Source organism: Neolamprologus brichardi, chromosome 14 (genome assembly GCF_056152115.1).
Source record: "Neolamprologus brichardi isolate AB-2024 chromosome 14, ASM5615211v1, whole genome shotgun sequence".
NCBI classification, from domain to species: domain Eukaryota; kingdom Metazoa; phylum Chordata; class Actinopteri; order Cichliformes; family Cichlidae; genus Neolamprologus; species Neolamprologus brichardi.
In genome coordinates, this window is record NC_142117.1 from 5,479,187 (window position 1) to 5,498,142 (window position 18,956).

At 38.3% G+C, this 18,956-nt stretch overlaps 1 protein-coding gene across 5 annotated transcripts in view; it reads left to right on the plus strand.

Annotated features, from left to right (window-relative positions):
- Nucleotides 1–9,015, plus strand: part of LOC102781692 (uncharacterized) — a 120,733-nt gene extending 111,718 nt beyond the window's left edge. For all 5 annotated transcript variants that reach the window (XM_087850676.1, XM_087850678.1, XM_087850680.1 and 2 more), the window contains 4 exons: nucleotides 1,481–1,562; nucleotides 1,647–1,756; nucleotides 1,932–2,097; nucleotides 4,295–9,015. In XM_087850676.1, the coding sequence (XP_087706802.1) occupies nucleotides 1,481–1,562; nucleotides 1,647–1,756; nucleotides 1,932–2,097; nucleotides 4,295–4,299 (363 nt within the window). In that variant the 3' untranslated portion in view covers nucleotides 4,300–9,015. The remainder of the gene's footprint in view (nucleotides 1–1,480; nucleotides 1,563–1,646; nucleotides 1,757–1,931; nucleotides 2,098–4,294) is intronic.
- The last annotated feature ends 9,941 nt before the right edge of the window (nucleotides 9,016–18,956 follow it).

Here is an 18,956-nt window from a genome sequence, read left to right on the forward strand (position 1 = left end):
TAGAGCTTTGTGGTTGACTCATGGTGACGACATGGTGCCCTGAGGCCTGTACTATGAAGCAGGATTTAATCTTATCAAGGTAACTTCAGCGTTCATCCTGAGTTTCCTATACTAAGAAGATTATTCATTTCTTACTGGAGTATATTGCCATAGAAACTTATGCTGTGAACTTGAACTGCGAAGAAGCTGGTTATTTTCAGATTAGAGATCAACAGGTATGAAATCACCACTTGCTGACCAACAGCATTCCCCGAAGGCTCTTTGGACCTTTGTCGTGAGAGTTTGAGGGTTTAACATTTTTCAGCTGCATCTAAAGTCTTCGCATTTCCCTCATGAGCATCAATATTAAACATAGGTTCTTAGATATAACTTAGCATTACTAAAACACAATACACAGACATATCAAGTTTGTACATAGACTAGGCCTAGCCTTTTTTATCTTTAGTCTTTACTCTCAAACCTTTAAACAGCACCGAGTCTCCAGGTGAGAGATTTAAAAACCAAAGCTGTCAGGAGCAGGTTATGTTGAGAGTGTTGGTTGAAAATCATTTGGATGTTTTCACTGTTTCTTTTAGTTAAAGCATGTTTTATACATGATGTGATACAGTTTCTATGCTGGGGGTTACATTTTACATCTGCAAGCTGCTGCACCTTAGTAGAACCACTGAATGAAGCACAAACTGTGTCGCATTGTCTTGGAGATGTGCATGAATTCATTTGGTGATGAAATGTTACAGTGGATAAAATAATTATTTGAGCTTGCTCACTTAAAAAAGACATGAACACTGTCTAATTTTTATTTCATTTTAATGGAAAGAGACAGGATATCAAGGCAAAATCCAGGAAAAAAAACATCAGCATTTACATTTTCTGTATTTACTTACATCACTGATGTGTTTTTATAGTGGAAGATGACATTATGAATATTTAAACTGGCTTTTAAGGATTTTAACTATTTGTTTCTATTCCATAATATCCGTTCACATTAGGGTAAGCTACAGGTCCAACAAAAGGTTTTGACAGTTTGTGTTACTAATAAAATTTTATCAGCAGAGTTGTGGTCATCTCATTCTCCAGTCTGTCATCTTATATGTGAATCTGACTGATTTTAGCACATGTTGTGAGGCAGGTCATCGTGCCAGCTGCCAACTCTACAGTCATGGTGTGACTAGTTACAGCTCGTCCTGATTTATCTGCACAAACGGAGCGCTGCCGAACAAAACAACAAGGCACCTTCTAAACTAATGAAACAGGTCATAACAGGAAATCAAGCATGATTGGTAAAAAAAGCTGTGAATCAATTTCACATACTCTGTTGCATTGTCAGGAATGTCACGCCTCTATATGAATGCAGCAGGTGCAGTATAATGAATGATAGCGATTTTCTAAAGTGGCTTTGAGTGGACGCTGAAGTGAAAGTTGCATTGTACTGAATGACTTAGAATCTAAAAAGACAAGATTTTTATGTACTCCACCCCAGGTGCAGATCCTGAATAAGAAGGTTGATGTGAGCAAGGTAACATCCAAATGTGGCTCCAAGGACAACATCAAACACAAGCCAGGTCCATCCCAAAACATTTGTGCTTTTTCTTGCCATTAAACCCAAATGGCATCATATTAATTTTTCCTTATTTTTTTAATCCCAGGTGGTGGTGATGTGAAGATTGAGTCCCATAAGCTAAACATTAAGGCTAAGGCTAAGATTGGATCCATGGACAACGTGGGGGCAGGAAATGGACAGACCAATGGACAAAAGGTCACTCTTAAACACAGTTAAACATGTGTTAGCAGCTCACAGAAAATTAGCTTTTGTGGTTCTGCTGATTCATTGTGCCACTACTGGCCACCATGTGCCACCATGAGTTTTTATACTTTGTATGCCTATGTTTCTGTCTGACCCCTACGAACTGTGTGTTTATTTTTGGCTGCAGGAAGAGAAAACTGAGCAGAAATCATCATCACCCCCAAGTGGCACTCAGACAACAGCACCTGGAGGTGTTGCTAAGGAGAACAGCATGAAGGAAACCACACCCACTCCTTTTGGGGGAGATGGACTGAGGGAGCCCCTCAGTGCAGAGAAATGCATCACTGAGACAAGTGGGTGTAAAGGCACACACTCACACACACTGCCTCCATTTTTTATTGAGAATACATACAGTTTACAATTATGACAGGTGTGCTACTGAAGTGCCAAATAAATGAGAATAGGGTTCCTAATCCTAGCCAGTCACTTCACGCTATGCTACTCATATCTGCGAACCCTTAATCTATAAATGTAGGGACTTTAATCTGGATGGTTCATGTGTACAACTATAAGAAATCTCAGAAAAAAATGTAATTGTTCCTTAAAGCTTTTAATGCTGTAGCTAACACCTGTAAGCTAAAGTTAACAGTAAGTTGTGGGTAAAAACTCTTTCTTCTGCTCACTTTTTAATGCTTTCCATTGTACATTTGAAGTGACAATTACACTGTTATAACTTTAACCAAGATTTTTAACTTTTTGTATTTTCCACGCCTGGCTGGAGCAAACCTCTCCAAAGCATTACAATCCCATCTAATGCTGCTTCAGTAGGAAAATCCACAGCTTAAATGGCCTACTGTGTCACTTATTAGCAATATGTAGCTTGAAAGTCACTGTTCTGAGAATTTGCAAAAACTCAATTGTAGTGTCTTCTGTTGCATTCACTCTGTTTCTGTTTATACTGTGGATATAACACTGCTACTGAACCGCAAACGCCTTGCTTTGAATCAAGGATTTTCTTTAGTTATTTATCTGTGTCACCTTGTACCACACAGGCACAATGTCTGCCTGAGCTATTTTGATAGTGCTTTAGATAAGGCTACCTTAGGCTACCTGCTTGACTGATATTATTTGCTCAGAGCCACTTGTGCTGACTTTCTAAGAGATCTCACCTATCAACACAGAATAGCACACAATTTGATTGTTGCCTACAGGTGCAAAATAATAGTCTTAATACACTTTTAGCATCTGAGGAACTTAAGATTGCTATTATCTTTATGGCAATATCTTCAAAACTACAGGAAAATTGTCCAATGTGTGGTTTTATTATAGTTTGCAGACTTATGTTAGCATCTGTATGCTTCTCTCATACTTGCTGTATTCAAATTCAGCAGTCCTCTTTTACTTTCTCACTTTCTATTTCCAGTTAATAGGAAATGGAATATGGCATTTTGGTCTTTGCCTTTCTGGGGTTTTAAAATATGCATAACTATATTTGGACAAGCAGGCAAAATGAATAGCTAACAGTAACATTAGCTGGTTAGGTTGGTAAGTAAGATGACAGAGAAAAAATCCCAGCTCAAAACAAAATATACGTAAACTGAACACTCTTTTCATATCTTTTAGTGTAACCAGAGAGTGAATATGTGGTCATATATAGTACTAACTTCTCAATCACAAGTCTCTGCCAGATTCTATCTAAAAGATATAGCCTGGGAGCCAACGTTGAAGTCCCCTAAACCTACAGTCCTTTTTAATGAAAAGCAGAGGGTGAAGGTTGGCCTTTCAGACAGTATGAACATGTAGTTTCCCTCAGATCTTTCTCACAGTGGTCACATCCAGTTTCCAAACAACAAGATGGGGGAACGTGGAATGTTTAAACTAACAAGGAAGCCATGCCACAGTGGCTACATCCATCTTTTATAAGAGTCGGTGATTTGTAGAGAACCAACATTGCTTTATTGTTGTCATGTGTCATGAAAAGAAGTACAGAGGGAAGCTACAGTGTGACAACAGTAATGGGGTTTTTCAACATTAAAGCATATACACCTATTCTTGTAGACCCCTAAAATAAAAATTATGAATAGTGGTACATGTACAATAGGAGTAAATTAAAAATACATAATGTAGATAGTGTGTGTTTATGAATGAATAAGCACATATACCTGCTCCCTGTTTACATGTCGGATAGAGTAGTGAAGCCAGCTCACCTTTTTACCAAATTATGAAATGAAATAATGAGGAGACCTTCAGAGTGAAGATGAGCCAGTCATGGTGGATAAATTCATCTTTACCACAGCTGGTCTCCAGACTCCCCGAGTTCAGAGGGACAACAGACTTCCTCCACTGCTAAACTCATCTTAATTGATGAATGGCTGTAGCACTAATACAATTTTAAAAATGTCATTTTGATCATTTGCCCCATAATTCATATGAGCTCACAGCAGACATCAGCTAGAGCCTGTAAGGCTGATAAAAACAACAAGCTTGTTTTTCATCCTTGTATCTCTATCATTTTCTCTGTTTTTTCTTCTTTAACTTGTCTCACCTCAGACTGAGTCCCAATGACCCGCAGACCAACCAACTACCACGGCGCAGTCACTTTCCTCTGATCCCGCCCTTCATCTTGCCCACCGCAGCACCGAACTGACCGATCGCCTCTCTCAGTGTTTCTCTGGGATCTGCCTGCCAGCTTCCTGCTACCAACTCTGACCTTTGGCCCCTTGTCACCCTTGGGTTGCCCCACCTACCACAGAGAAAAGTAATTGCTGTTTGTCCATGTTTCTCTGTGCAGGTTTCCACCAGCTTCTCCACTGATGCCATTTCCTTGCAAGCACTGACTAAGGTCATTCCAACCTTAAAGCCCAAATGTAACAACCCCAAAGCAATAATCCCACAATCAATCAATCAATGCTCTATTAAGTATCTTGACCATAGCCACTTTTTCTTATAGAATGTTCACCTTACTAGTGAAAACAGTTGCCTCACATCACAGTAATGGAGCTTTGTTCTAGACCCTCTGGCAGGATTTGACATTTAAAAACCAAACTAACAAAAACAGCACCATTCGTAGGTCATCTGACGTCTCATTACAGGTCAGTCTACAATTCATCACACGTTACTTCTCTTGGTATCAGTGCACCAGTTTGTCTCTACACAATAATGATTCCTTGAATTTTAATATTATGATGTTTGTAGTCGTGGCTGCAAAGAGCACAAAATGAATCTGGTCTCGAGCGGCTATAAAGAGAGATGTCTGGAAGCAAATCTGAAGACCAGTGCAATAGCTTCTCAAAAGTCAGATGGTTTTAGTTCAATTGGAATCGTTCAGCGATGTAACTCGTGCATTATGAAGGCAGCAAGAGGGAGGATACAGGAGCTCTGCTGATACTCTGGGTGGTTTTGGCTCAAAGAGGATTTGGCACAAAAAAATCTGTTTGATCTCAGAGCCAAGTGTTTCTAAAGTTAAGATCTCTCTAATTGACCTTGAAGGAGTGAATATAAATTCCAGCTGAATGAGTGATATTGAAGGATGGTAATAAACCTTGAAATTAAACAGAGTGGCACAGAACACACGCACTCTATAATGTAATGTAGCACTTATGGTGGACAGTGTCAATCACAGTGTCACAGGATTCTTCATAAACATTCAGTCACACCAGCACATTAAATGTCTCCATTTCAGAGTCATTATAGTGTAGATCTGTGGAATCTGTGTGATGGTCTATGGTTGGCATGTCCATACAGGCCAAATGGTTCCTTGCAAATTTTCACTGCTGACTAATAGTAAGCCGTCTTGACAATGCTGAGAGAACAAAGCAGTTTTCAACTGAGGAAGCTATTGTAGGGATCCAGCTGTTTTTCAACATCAGCTTTTATTTCACCTCGGTACGCTCTGAGGCTTTTTTTTTCCTTTTCTTAGTACTTGATTGAAATTATAGGGCACAATCTGTGGCACAGTATAAAAAAATGTAGAAGCTCAGAGAGCTGTTGTGATGACTAACTCTACAGCATGCTTTCTGCTTGCTATATTCCAAGCCACCTGTAGTATTAAGTCATTGGAATTTGTTAACATTTGTTCATATATCAGGATATACTAACAAAAACTTCTGCTTTAGATAAATGAGTACAATTCTTTTTCTTTCTCTGTTACTTACTGTCCACATTCTCCAGAGGAAGTTGAATACTTTGATTTGCAACTTCTTTTCCCAAAAAAGGCAGACGACTTTGTAGATCATTAAAATGTCGTTTGGTGTTAAAATGTCCATTTGAAAGCATATTGTTGAGATATTCACTCAAGCTGAACTAGGGTTTAATGAGTCACTGTTAGCTTTATTTAACCAGGAGATCAGTTAAGAACACTTTGGGTAAAAGCATTTAAAGGGTAAAAGAACATTTCTACACACCTGAAGCCATTTCTACACGCTCACTGGTGAAACACTGCCCCATAGTGGCAGAAGTTTTACTTACATTTTTCAACAATTACAAAAAATTCCTTAAGGTGATCCAACTTTTTTTGAAAAATCCTGCTGATGTTAAAAATGTAATGGATATTTTTTTTAAAATATTTCTTTGAAATTTTGACTTTCATCTATTATTTCAGTGCTTTTGCAAAGCATTGCATTCTGCATTTATTTACATTTTACACATGGCCAACTTTTTGGAAATGAGGTTGCAGATCAATCCTGGTCACGTGGTTTTAGCACAACTCCACAAAGTCGTCTGATATATCAGCACTCAGATATTTTGTTTTGGGATGATGAAGGTATTCAAGTACTAGCTTAATCAACAGCTATTTCAAGACATACAAGTCTTCATTTGAGCTTTGAAGGGTACTACACTTAAAAATCAACATCATTGTTTGGCTCCTGCACTGATTGCAAACCTTCACACCCACTCATTCACCTGCACCCATCATGAGGGACCTCAGCAGTCACCCTGAGCTTGTATGGCATTTCCTGGTCATGTGGTTGACCCCAGTGGAGGGTTTGGGGCTGCAGAGCAACAACCTCTAGATAAATCCTCCCTCCTGCTGGTGCTTTGTAGAGCCCACTCCATAAAACCATTTAGTCACACACATAAGCACAGACTGATACAGGAAAGCACACATATGCTTGCTGGTGTGCATACACAAATAGACACACAAACACAAAGCACCACCGAAAAAAGGTGGCGTGCTGACGACAAAGCATTTCTCTGTTCTGGAATCAAAGCAACTCTTTATTGTTTTTCTTTTTTTGTCTGTCTGTCTGTTATTTTGGTTGTCCATGCCAATATTGTTCAAATAGTGATGAGCTGTGTCAGTGTGATGTTCCTATTATACCATTTTCACGATGGTATCATCGCCTCATTGCACCACCTCCTCATCTGTCACCTCTACCTGTGTCTCACTCCAGTTCTCTGACAGCAATACAGTGTAGGGAAAGCCTCCAGTTACCTGCACATGCACAGGGCGTTCAGATAGAGAAGGACAGACAACCACTGATGTTATCCGGAAGTTATGAGAGGAGAGAGATTGCGTAAATGAAATAATGTATTCATGGCTGATCTAACAACAGAGTTTCCTTTGTAGTGATTTACTTATACTAGACTGGACTGTCTAGTAGATTGAATTTACTGAGTGCTATTTAGTCACCGTGACTACCCACAGTAGCAGACGATGAAATGCCTTCTCTGGCGTATAAATGAGTTTACCCTACATCTGTAGTGTAAATAGAAGGAGCTAAATAGGTTTTGTTTGGTTTTTTTGCTTTAGTGCTTAGTTTATGTGATTTTTTAAAAGTTTTGTTTAAGTAAAAACCTCAAAGTTAAAAAAAATGTAAAAATTGAAACTCTTAAAGTAAACTGGACAGCGGGAACTGCCCAGCTCCAACATGCCATGAATGCAGCAGTATTTCAGCCAAGCACATCCGAGAGGAGCCTGCAGATACTATAATGAAGCCCACTGAGTGTAAGCTATAAAAACAATGCGCGGGATCACAGTACACACACAAAAAACCTGAATGGCTTAATGCTTTATAGGAAATAATCAACTGAAAGCCAAGTGTGCTCATTTTGTTGTAATTCCAGATGCTATCATAAGAAATCAAACATGTTAGCCAGCACTGTGATGTGACTTTGATTTGCTCCGTATCAGCCCGGTAATACGGACAGCCCCGTGTGCTCAGGGTGCATTAAAAGGCTGGGATGGTCTCTGCTGAAAACACTGAGGGATTAGTGACATGTCTGTGGCGTGCTCCCATAGTTGTCAGATGTGTGAAGTGTTACTACTGCATCCATCCTGTAGAGAGCGCTGCTTAGCCTCTGGAACACTGATAGTCTGGCTCTTAACAAAGGCTGAGTGAGAAAGCTTACGTCACTATTAGAGATGCTGCAGAAGGCTTCCATTCTGCCCTCATTCAAGCTATCACTATATTATTGTGTCTGGAACACTAAATATTATCATAATCATACAAATTATGTACAGTTCCCCAGAAAACTCAGAAGTCTCGTGCACTTGAACATAGTCGTGTTCATTTTATTGATGCACTTAAGTGATATTAAAGTTGCTTCACTGTATGTTGGTAAACATTGTCAGCAGTGTACTGTACATGTGTGCTTCTGGGAACAAAACAGTTTTGGTAGCTAGATGACGTTATAATATTCAAAGAGCAAGTGATCAAATAGTCAACAATTAAAGACAACTAAAAGCACCGTTTAAGAATATTCAATATTGTGTTGTTCCCTCCAGATCATTCCCATGCGTCGCCTAAAAGTAACATGTGTTACATGACATATGCGTGGGTCATATGTGAAATTAATGATGTGAACCAACTTTCTTCTGGAGCAGAAGAACAAAAGTATGAAAGCACTTTGGGTTGTGGATCGTGTATATATAAGAAGTAAGGTGTAGCTCCATGCGTGAACATCTGGTGGGATGAGCTGATGTTGTGTGTCTAGATCTGGATTTTTGTGGCATTGTACTGTTGGCTACGATGATTTGACGCTCAGCTCTCCAGTCTGCTCTCATGTTGTTCCTGTTAACATTCCCTGCTTCTTATTTTCTGGCCAAGCTGCAGAGTAACATTCTGTAAGTAGTCCGTTCAAGGTCTTTAATGACGTTTTGGAGGAGCCAGTGGGCCCCTTGATTTATTCTGAGAGCGCTGACTTTAAAACTATCTCTGGTCAAGAACAGGTTTCAGTGTTAGCATACAGTGTGTTAATGTTAGCATACAGATTTTAATGTTAGCATACAGATTTTAATGTTAGCATACAGATTTTAATGTTAGCATACAGTGTGTTAAATAACAAAAGCTGATGTTATGAAATCAAGACTGTTAAAGTGGCCCTTTTATAAACATGTTGAGCTCCATATTTATATTCTTGGACTAGAGTAGAGTTCAAAATAATGCTTGCTCACTTCATCCTATACCTGAAACAAGCCTTTAAATCAGCTTTGTTCTGATTGACGGATCCTATGATTTGGACAAAGTAATCTCACGATTTTTTTTCTATTGTAAGGTAAATATTCTAAAGTAATACAATTATAATGTTATTCAAGTTAAGTTATATACATGACAGAAAATACAGGAAAGCCCCACAGACCCTCTTTAAAGCTATGAACTTTAAGCCTGTTTCATTTCGCAACACATTAAATCAAAGAAAGAATTTGATAACAACAGAAAAATTCAAAAATATTTAAGGCTTTCCACCCTGGCAACCAGTATTTGTACACAAGTTTATTTGTATTTATGAGTATACGCAAACTTTTCAATGAGAAAAAAGACTGTTTGTTAATTTACAAAGTTCTTTAGGAGCAGCTTTTTGGGACCATTGATTATGAGCCAGACAGTAGCCTACAACATGCTTGTATCAATGCTCCCAAGGTAACAGATAAAAAGATTGATGGTGGAGCCTAATCGGTAAGTGGGTTATGAAAAATTTAGAGGCAGACATGTTAATTTATATATATAATATGGCCTTATCTTATAAATGAAAATAATGTGTAGATTTGAAGAGCTCAAATATTCTTATCAGTTTCAAAAAGGCAATCTAGTCCAGCTGAGGTTTAAGTGATTTGAGTCTTTGGATATTCAGCAAGGAACCCAATGGACCCTTCAGTTAGTAAAGTTTTAATAGAGCCATGGGAATATGCTCAGTGTTTACTACAGTCATCAGGACTGTGATACAGTTAATGTTACTTTGGAGCTTGGACAGAAAGTAAGAGTCAGATTCACTCTGATGTCCGTTTGAACTCCCAGTTATTGCACTCAAATACCACCCTTCCACTAGTATTTCACACTGTATATAGACACCATCACGTTTTTATCACTCCACGTGTAACTCAAATTAGTTCAAATGAAATAAAAAGAAGAAAAAAACAAAAAAAAAATCTTACTTCTTAACAGGGTGTAGTGGATGTTGATAGACGGGCATTTACGTTCATAAACCTAGTTAGAGTTGAGGTAAGACATTCTGGTAAGACTGAAAGCATAGGGAAGGAAAAGTGTACTTTTTTTTCAGAGTCTGCCTTTTTTCCATCAAGAAAAGGGCTGCTGAAGTTTCAAGAATGTTTTAAAAATGTATTAAAGATGCAAGATTATGAATACATGTATGAGGTTTGTCTCTGTTCTGTTTTGGAAGATAGCTCACATATGGAAAACACTGTTTACCAGATTCAAACTGACAGGCAGGAAGAGAACCAGTGTGTGTCCACTTAGATATGATCTGAAGAAGCTTTGCATAAAGAGAACATGAGGACACTCCTCAGAATTGGCAACATTTGGTGTGAACTGCACTGACACACACTGGTGAGCCCTTTCTTCTGCCTACCACCACCAGAAAGTAATACCCTTTATTAAACAGCTCCTATGTAGACACCTTGACATATCTACCAACACGGGACTGAATTAAGGCAAGTCATGGACCAAATTATCTTCCCACTGTCAATAACAAAAATAATAGAAAATTTTGAACCTGTTTGTAAAGTAACAGAAAAGTGCTTCTGATGCTACGCAAAGTTTCAAACAAGTAGTGTTGGTAGATATATCTGGAGCCCCTAACCACGTCTCCCACCTGCAGTGGCTCATCAGCACCACAGCACTGAAAAGCAGCTGATTTTACCTGTCCTTTACTATATATACAGCAGCTACCAATTAAACCAGTATTCCAGCTGTTTAAATGTCAAGTGGAGTGGAAAATTACAAGTGTGTGTATTGTATTCTGGTCTTCTGCTTGCCCTTACTCAACCTGAGAGGCAGCAGGCAAAAAGAAGCTACTTTTCAGCACTGTAGAATAAACCCACTGTAGTGTGTGTGTGTGTGTGTGCTGTATTACTTTGTAGGGCGCAACACCATAGCAAGAGCATGCAGAAGACAACAAACCAACTGCTGGTTGTTAGAGGTATCTGTCCTATTAGATAGAGCTTATCTCCCCTTTCAATTCTGAATATTTGGTATGAAAGAGATGTTCATTGTGGTTAATTGTTAACTAGTGATGTGAATATTAATCAAGAAATAAAAAGATGAGCAAAAGTTGACTGTTTTGTCATTTCTTCACACATTTCTCTCACATATTGACAGATTGCTTTCCACCAGCACAAGGCCATCAGCAGCTGTCAGTGGATAAGAAATGTTAACAAGTTTAAACCATTGATGCGTTTGGTGGTAATGAAATGAATAACAGCTGCACTAGAGGGGCAACAATGAGACAACCCACAAAACAGGGATGTTTTACAGGTGAGGTTTTCAGGTGTCAAGGTTTGTTGTGTGTCTCAAGAGTATTGAGGCGATTCCAGCAGACAAGCAGTTACTGTAGGAGAGCTGGACAGGGTTGTAGATGGTCCTTAACCCATCAGCAGGACCATTATCTTCTCTACTCCGTGCAAGGAGGAACAGGATGAGCACTACCAGATCTACTAGATGACCCCCAAACCACTGGTGTGAGTGTCTCTGACCAAAATCAGAAACAAACTGAGGGCCCAACATCCTCTGGTGGGCTCTGTGCTCACTGCCCAATTCTATGTAGTCCAACTGCTATTAACCAAGTACCAGAATCTACTAATGGTGCTTTTTACAGATGAAAGCGGGGAGATCAAAATGTAATGTAATAGATAGTATGCTATCTATTACATGCTATCAGCTATCAGCACACACAAATGAAATTATACTTCAGTGAATCAGTAGATTTGAACATGTTAATCGATGCTAGCAAAAATGATATTAATCAGAAACAACTAGTTAATTGTAAATTCATTGATCTTAATGTTATTTTAATCTAACTTTATAAAATCAGAAAAAAATGCTTCAAAACTTTTTGCTGTATTAACCACATGAAATATTAGCAAACTATAACATTTTGGCATGTAGTTTGTCTGGTCTGTTTAAACAAATGTACCCACTTTGAACGAGTGTGATATTTTTGGCTTTGTTGTCCTGTTGGCTGCTACCCTCTGTATCATGTTACAACCCACCTGATTTAGATAGCAGAAGCATAGAAGAGCTGGAGGACTACACCCTTCTTGGCTGCTGCCTCAAAGCACATTGTGCGCTGTCTATCTTGCGTGCTGCACAATAGCGTTTAATATTTAGTATCTACTGTTATCTACTGCTAGCTAGTTTATTGTGATGGTGCTCTATTTATTATGTTGCTCTTTTTTTGTTTGCTTTCTCTTCTGTTTTTTTTCTCCATACAGGTGATCCAGGTGTTTTGTTTGTTTTTCTTTCTTCGTCTTGATGCATTCTCAATCATTCAGGAAAATAAATCTCCAAAAGTTGATTCTGTTCATCTGGACGTAGCTTTTTCTGGGAGAAACGTTTCGTCACTCATCCAAGTGACTTCTTCAGTCCAAGTCCAAGTTTTTCTTTCTCTCTCTCTCTTTCTTTCATTCTTTCTTCCTGTCCTATCCCCCAGTCATGTCTGTCCTGTTTGTAGCATCCGAAAATAAAATAAATACATAATTATAATAAAAGTCAATCAAATGGACCAATATGGCAAGGCCACGATGATCCACTTGGTAAAATAAATCCGCTTGGCATCTTTCTTGGCCTTAAGACAACAATTCTGATGGCTAAAGATCCAAACGGGGCACAAAAAAGAAAGAAAGAAAAAAAAAGGAGAGCTGGAGGACCCAGATGAACAAAGCATTTGAAACTAAATAGAAAAATTTAATAAACAATTAAATTCTAAATATAATTAAAGTTTGACTGCAGTATTAGTGTGTATTGTTTACATAAATGAATAGTAACTGATGGTACTTGTCAAACTTTAAAATCAATTTACCCAATTTAGGATGGGTAATGAAAACTCTACCTCTTCCCATAATGCATTTACCTGACTGTATTACCACTAAAACACAATGAATTATTAGTACTGTTTCTATAGTTCTTTTTAATGGTGGATGATGAAATTGGACAAGGGTTATTCTCTGACTCGTCAACTGCAGAAAGGACAAAATGAAAACATGTTTAACTGGAGTCGGTGCTTGTCGGGTGCTCTTGATGTCTTCAGTAAGGAAGACTTTAGTTGCTGCAATAGAAAGAAGACAAAAAAGTAATTTGATGACACAAATCAGTGGTGCAGATAAAACACAATTTAGCTGAAACATAGCAAAAGTGCAAACTGTTCTGAGAATGCGGGGAAATTGCTGTGACTTACTACCTTAACTTGAACCTTCTGAAATGCTGGTCTTTGGACATGTTTAGTTGCTAGAGCCAAAGAGTTGGTCTACTTAATTGGTTTGGTGTGTTTAAAATTTCTTTTGCTTTTCTAGGCTAATTAGGCTTCATTATGTGTTTACATTACAGCTTCAGTTCCAGGTGACTTCAAGTCAGGATGTGTCAGAGAAAGAGAGCAAAAAGAAACAGTTAAGACAGTGAACAGTGAACATCTAATTAAAAAGCCAATGTGTGATTGTGGCGGACAGAGGGGGTGTAAAAAGAGCATGAAGAACCAGGTAAGCAAATAGGGAAACAATGAAGTTGGGTGAAAAAACAATAAATATTTTTCACAAAATATTTTACATGCATCTTATGAATGGTTTATGCACTTTCCAATAGTACTCTTAAAAAATACCAGTGAACATCCTAAACAGAACTTTGGACATCCACTGAGACAATCGAAGTTGGGTGTGGGTTAATAATGGTCACTGTTGACCACAAATATGAAATTAAATAAAAATGAATAATAAAGATTAGCCGAAAATAAGCCGTGTGGAGACCAGAACTTCTAGAAGTCAGATGTCCACTTGCTTCTCCCCTCGTCCTTGCCTTCTGGCATGGCATTGTATCTTTGAGCACAAAGATAACCTGTGAAATTCCTGCTGGCTGCCTTCAGCGCAGTGATAATTTTGTGGAAAGTTTAGGAACCACTTCTGACGCACAGAAGAGGAGCAAACAGAGAAGCTGCAACAGGTGATCATTAAGTGACGGACAATAATATACTGTACAGCCATTTGAACTAGGGAACAACAACAATGTATACTGTACTGCACTGTCCTGTTCAACAAATGCAAGAAAGGGCAAGGCAAGAAGCAACCTATTTTAAATGTGAATTTTATATAAAAATTACGCTTGTGAGACAGTTAAACTTCTGCAGCACAATCATTTTTAATTGTATTTTTATCATCCAATTAAAAATGATGGCTTACACCATTAACTTGATGCTACCAATTGAAATACCTCTGTTGTGCACAAACCCAATAGTTATGTCAACAGTATTATCATATTTGATCCTGTAATGTTTTAAAGTCTCCAACCACTTTATAACAAGTCCAATGTTACTGAAGGACTTATTCCGACACAAAAGGGAGACATCACTTGTGTTTTTGCTGCCAGCTGCTGTAGGAATCTCAACTGCTTGGCGCAGCCTACTCCTTTGCAGCCACTCCAACTCAACTCAGTGCTCCTCTTTCAACCAGTCCCAGCAGACTACTGAAATAGAGAAGGCATCTTCAACTAAAAGCAGCAGATCACAACCTGTCACATACTTCCACCACCTGACTTAGGCCCAAGAGCCGTCAGACCTAACCTGTCACTATGGATGATAGCATTAGACACCACCAGATAGGTGGCAGCATGTACAGAGTGCAGCAGGTGCACTCTGTTCATGAGGCGCTGGAAAGGGACTGGGGAGCCGAGCAAGCCGAAAGTGAGCGTGATGAATTGGTAGAATTTGCATGGTGTGGAGAAGGATGTTTTTTTTCTTAGTCTCTCTTAGTCTCTAGTTTCAATATCTCTTGGTCAAATCCAGCATGATAAAAAAAAAAAAACAAGCAGTGCCTAACCGGTCCAGGAGCTCACTGACCCCTATAGACCCGTCTGTCTTTACCAGAACTTCAGGGCTACACCAAGCACTGTAGCAATCTTTTATCACCCTCATGTCCAGCATGCCATGTGATGACACAGCAAGTGGGCGATTTGGAAAGAAACTTTGAGCTGAAAGAAGAAAGCAAAAAAAGCACTTTGTCCCACGGTGAAAATTGTCTGAGCATTGTACAGGTGCTGCTGACAATCCTGGCCCTGACCATATTTTCTGGTTGATAACCTACCCATCATGCAGCTTTGGTCTTAGGTCCAGGGGGTGCTGAATTTCAACTTTGCTTGGGCTTGGGCTTTCCTCTCAGTTTTCTTTAATTAGGTTCAGGAAGAAAATCTAGTAGACGCCTGGGGGACCACCCACACTGCAAAACAGTCCAAATCAATGTTGAATTCTCGCGCAGCTGCTCTATTCCCATGTTGTTGCAGTATATTAATGACTAACCTCATATTGTGGATGGTTTATCTCAGTTGTTCTCCTGACTGAAGTTTGGTCCATTTACAGCATCCTGCCATATGTCCATAACCTCAGGAATCCTCACATTAACTTTTATCAAGTGGAAAAAGGTTAGCTTTACTGTGTTATGCTAACATATGCTAACATAGCTGTGTCGCTAGTGATGGCGTAGCACATCATTATATACCAGCTAGTCCAACTTCAGTAACCCTATAAAAGTCACTGCTGTTTAGTATTTCTGTCTGCATTTATGCCGGAAGTGATAGCAGAGCTGTATGTTTTAATTTTTTCAGAAATCTCTAAGTTAGAACATGTCATATTACGTTTAGGTGGAAACTAGCGAGCGAACTTTTTACTAACTTCCAACTCTGTTAAATTTAATAAATTCTGTTTTCATGGATGCCTGGATATTAAACTTAATTGTTACACCTGGTAACAGTGGCGGTCCTAGCCTGTTTGGCGCTCCGGGCGAACACTCCCTCTGGCGCCCCCCCCACACACACACACACACACACACACACACACACACACACATAAAACATATTAAGGATTATACATTAACATAAAACTGTTGTCGGAACCATACTGAATTTCGCCAGAGAAGCACACACACACACTAACATATGAAGAGAGAGAGAGTATGCATTGTATGCAAACGGCTACCAAACAGACATAATACGTCATAGTCATACAACAGGACAAATCAACAATTGACAATGACTAATTAATATTAAAATCTGTAACATAATGTTTGGAGTTTAGTCTGTTACTGTTACTATTTTTACCATTTCTTTTTGGAGCAACTGTAATCCACATTATTTCCTTAGGGATTAATAAAGTATTCTGATTCTGACTCTGATAGTTTCAGGACCCATACGGTAAAAAAAAATACATTTTTCCTGGCCAAAATATATTTTAAATATATGGTAAATACATGTTGTATTTGTGATGCTCAAAAAAATATATTTTTAAAATTGAAAATATATTTTTTTCAAACCAAAATACATTTCAAAAGATATTTCAGGGTGAAGAAAATACATTTCCAACCTTACAGTAGAATGTATATCAAAGTATCCTTTATTTAAAATGTATTTAGTGCAATAATGATGATAATAATAATAATAATACTAAAAGTAACAACATGTTTTATTTACATCTGCAAAAAACAGTTGGATTCAAACAAAACAGAGTCAAAGGTTTAGCAAGAATTAGGTTGTTTATTGATTTGCTTACAGTATTTCACATTACACAATATCTCACTATAATGTAGCGTTCACTTGACTTTGAAATTATCTGTCAGTGATACAGTAAACAAGATACAACAACTGCTATGTACACTTTAGTTTTTGACAATATATACAATATAGTACTTAAAGGAACACACTCCACTTTTTTTGGAAATACGCTCATTCTCCATCTCCCTCAGAGTTAAAAATGCAGCGTCTTCTTTCTAGATCCGTATGTTAATAGGGCTCTGGAGTGTGATCTTACCGGATGGGGCGTAGCCAGGATTTTTGGTTGAGGCGCCATATTAGCAGGCCAAACAAATGCTTGCTGTGTGGTCGGTTGTAATGTTAGATTCTGGTAAGTTCTAAATAAGTTCATATTACTCTTTTTATTTTCAATGCGCTCTGAGGTCATAGCAAATTAGAACAAACATGCAGAACTACTTTTATTTATAGAGTTGCTAATTATTTGGCATTAATGCAGGCAAACCAGCCTATGAAATGAATGAAACAAATCCTGACTGGGTTCAGTCACTACACATGGGGCACTACGAAATCCCTGCTTCAAACTACATGCTACATTCCACCATGCCAATCAGATTACTTCTTCCATGTGAGGGTGAAAAGGTGACCCTCCTGGATAAGATGGCAAAGGTTTGCTGCGTTTTGGTGAATATGTGCCCCAGTGTGGTAGTAAAACCAGGGGAAAATACTCTTGTTGAATACTCTTAAAAGTCTTGTGTTGTACATGTAGTGATACATTTTCAAAAGAGACAGTAAATTACAGAATGCTAGTAGTGGGTGATATTATAAAAATGCTGTCATGATTTTATGTAAACATTTTGTCATTTGTAAACTATACATGACATTGATTCTACATTATAACTGATGTGATGTTCTATAAAGTGGTTTTAATTAAAAATAGGCAAACATTTGTTTGTTTCTTTATTCAACTTTTGAACAGTGGTAATTAGTAAGTAAATATTCAGTAAATGCAAATTATTTACATGCGCCCCTAAATTAAAACATTATGGGTTATTCAGAACAGAACTATGCTTAGAAAAATATTTTCCCATCAGTTGATCCAACTCCTCCACAGTAGCAGGTGGAATTTTTCTGTTTTGAGGACGGCTTCTTTTACCTGTCACTACAGATGGTCTGTTTATGTTTTGATTGAGAGCCTTTTTTGGGCAGCTGAAGAGGAGAAGTCTATCTTATGGCCAACCATTGACTGTATCTTGGTCATATTACCCAGCAAAACCCAGTATGCAGGTTCATCTGTAACAGTCCTTGTGCCAGAGATCCTCACTGTTGCTTCTACATTAAACAGAAGAGCAGGGACATGGGTGCAGGTCTCCACGACTCCGGCCATACAGGTGCAGTGGGCGGCTTCAACCTTCCCTGTGATGCTCACAATGACCCATGGCTGCAATGCTGGTTGATTCAGTCTTTGAGAGTGCAGTACCTAAAACACACACAGACAAAGTTCAAGACACAAACTTTAATAAGCCAAGGCCGACACAAATGTGTTGTATCTATGTTCAAATACATTTATCATAAATGTAACAAATAAAGTGTTTTTATGTATCCATCTATGCTGCACTAATTCCCACTGGAATATATAAAAATATATTTTAAAATGTATTTTAGCACATATATTTTTTGGCCATTTTTTGTATATTTTGAAATATATTTTCAAATATATTTTTTTACCGTATGGGGATGACCTGCCATTATCCAATGACACATCTGCTTACCTGCATCTTTTGCTCGTTTCTCCTCCTCTTCTTTTCTAGCTTTTCTAAACTGAGCACCTGATGGCTTTGAACTTTTCTTGTCCATCTTACATTGGTTTTAATTTTGCACTCCAGTATGAACACAAACCCCCAACTCGAGGATTGCCACAACAAAACCTAATAGACCTACACCTTAGTTGACAGATTCACTTTGTCTAGGGTTTATTTCTGGGATTTCACACAACCCAGGATTCAAATCATGAATATATAATAGGCTTGGATTTATAACATTATGAATGAAATGTGCTCTATTTAGAAGCAGCCGGCCCCCCTCCCCTTTCCACGGGTTGTGTGAGACTTTAAATCATCAAACTGTAAATTATAAATTTTAAATTGTTATTGATCCCTTTACCCCTGGTCCTAAAGTGTATATTTATTTTCTTACTCTTCTTATATATATATATTGTTTGTTTACTGCTGTAACTGGAGCCTCGTCGTCTCGTC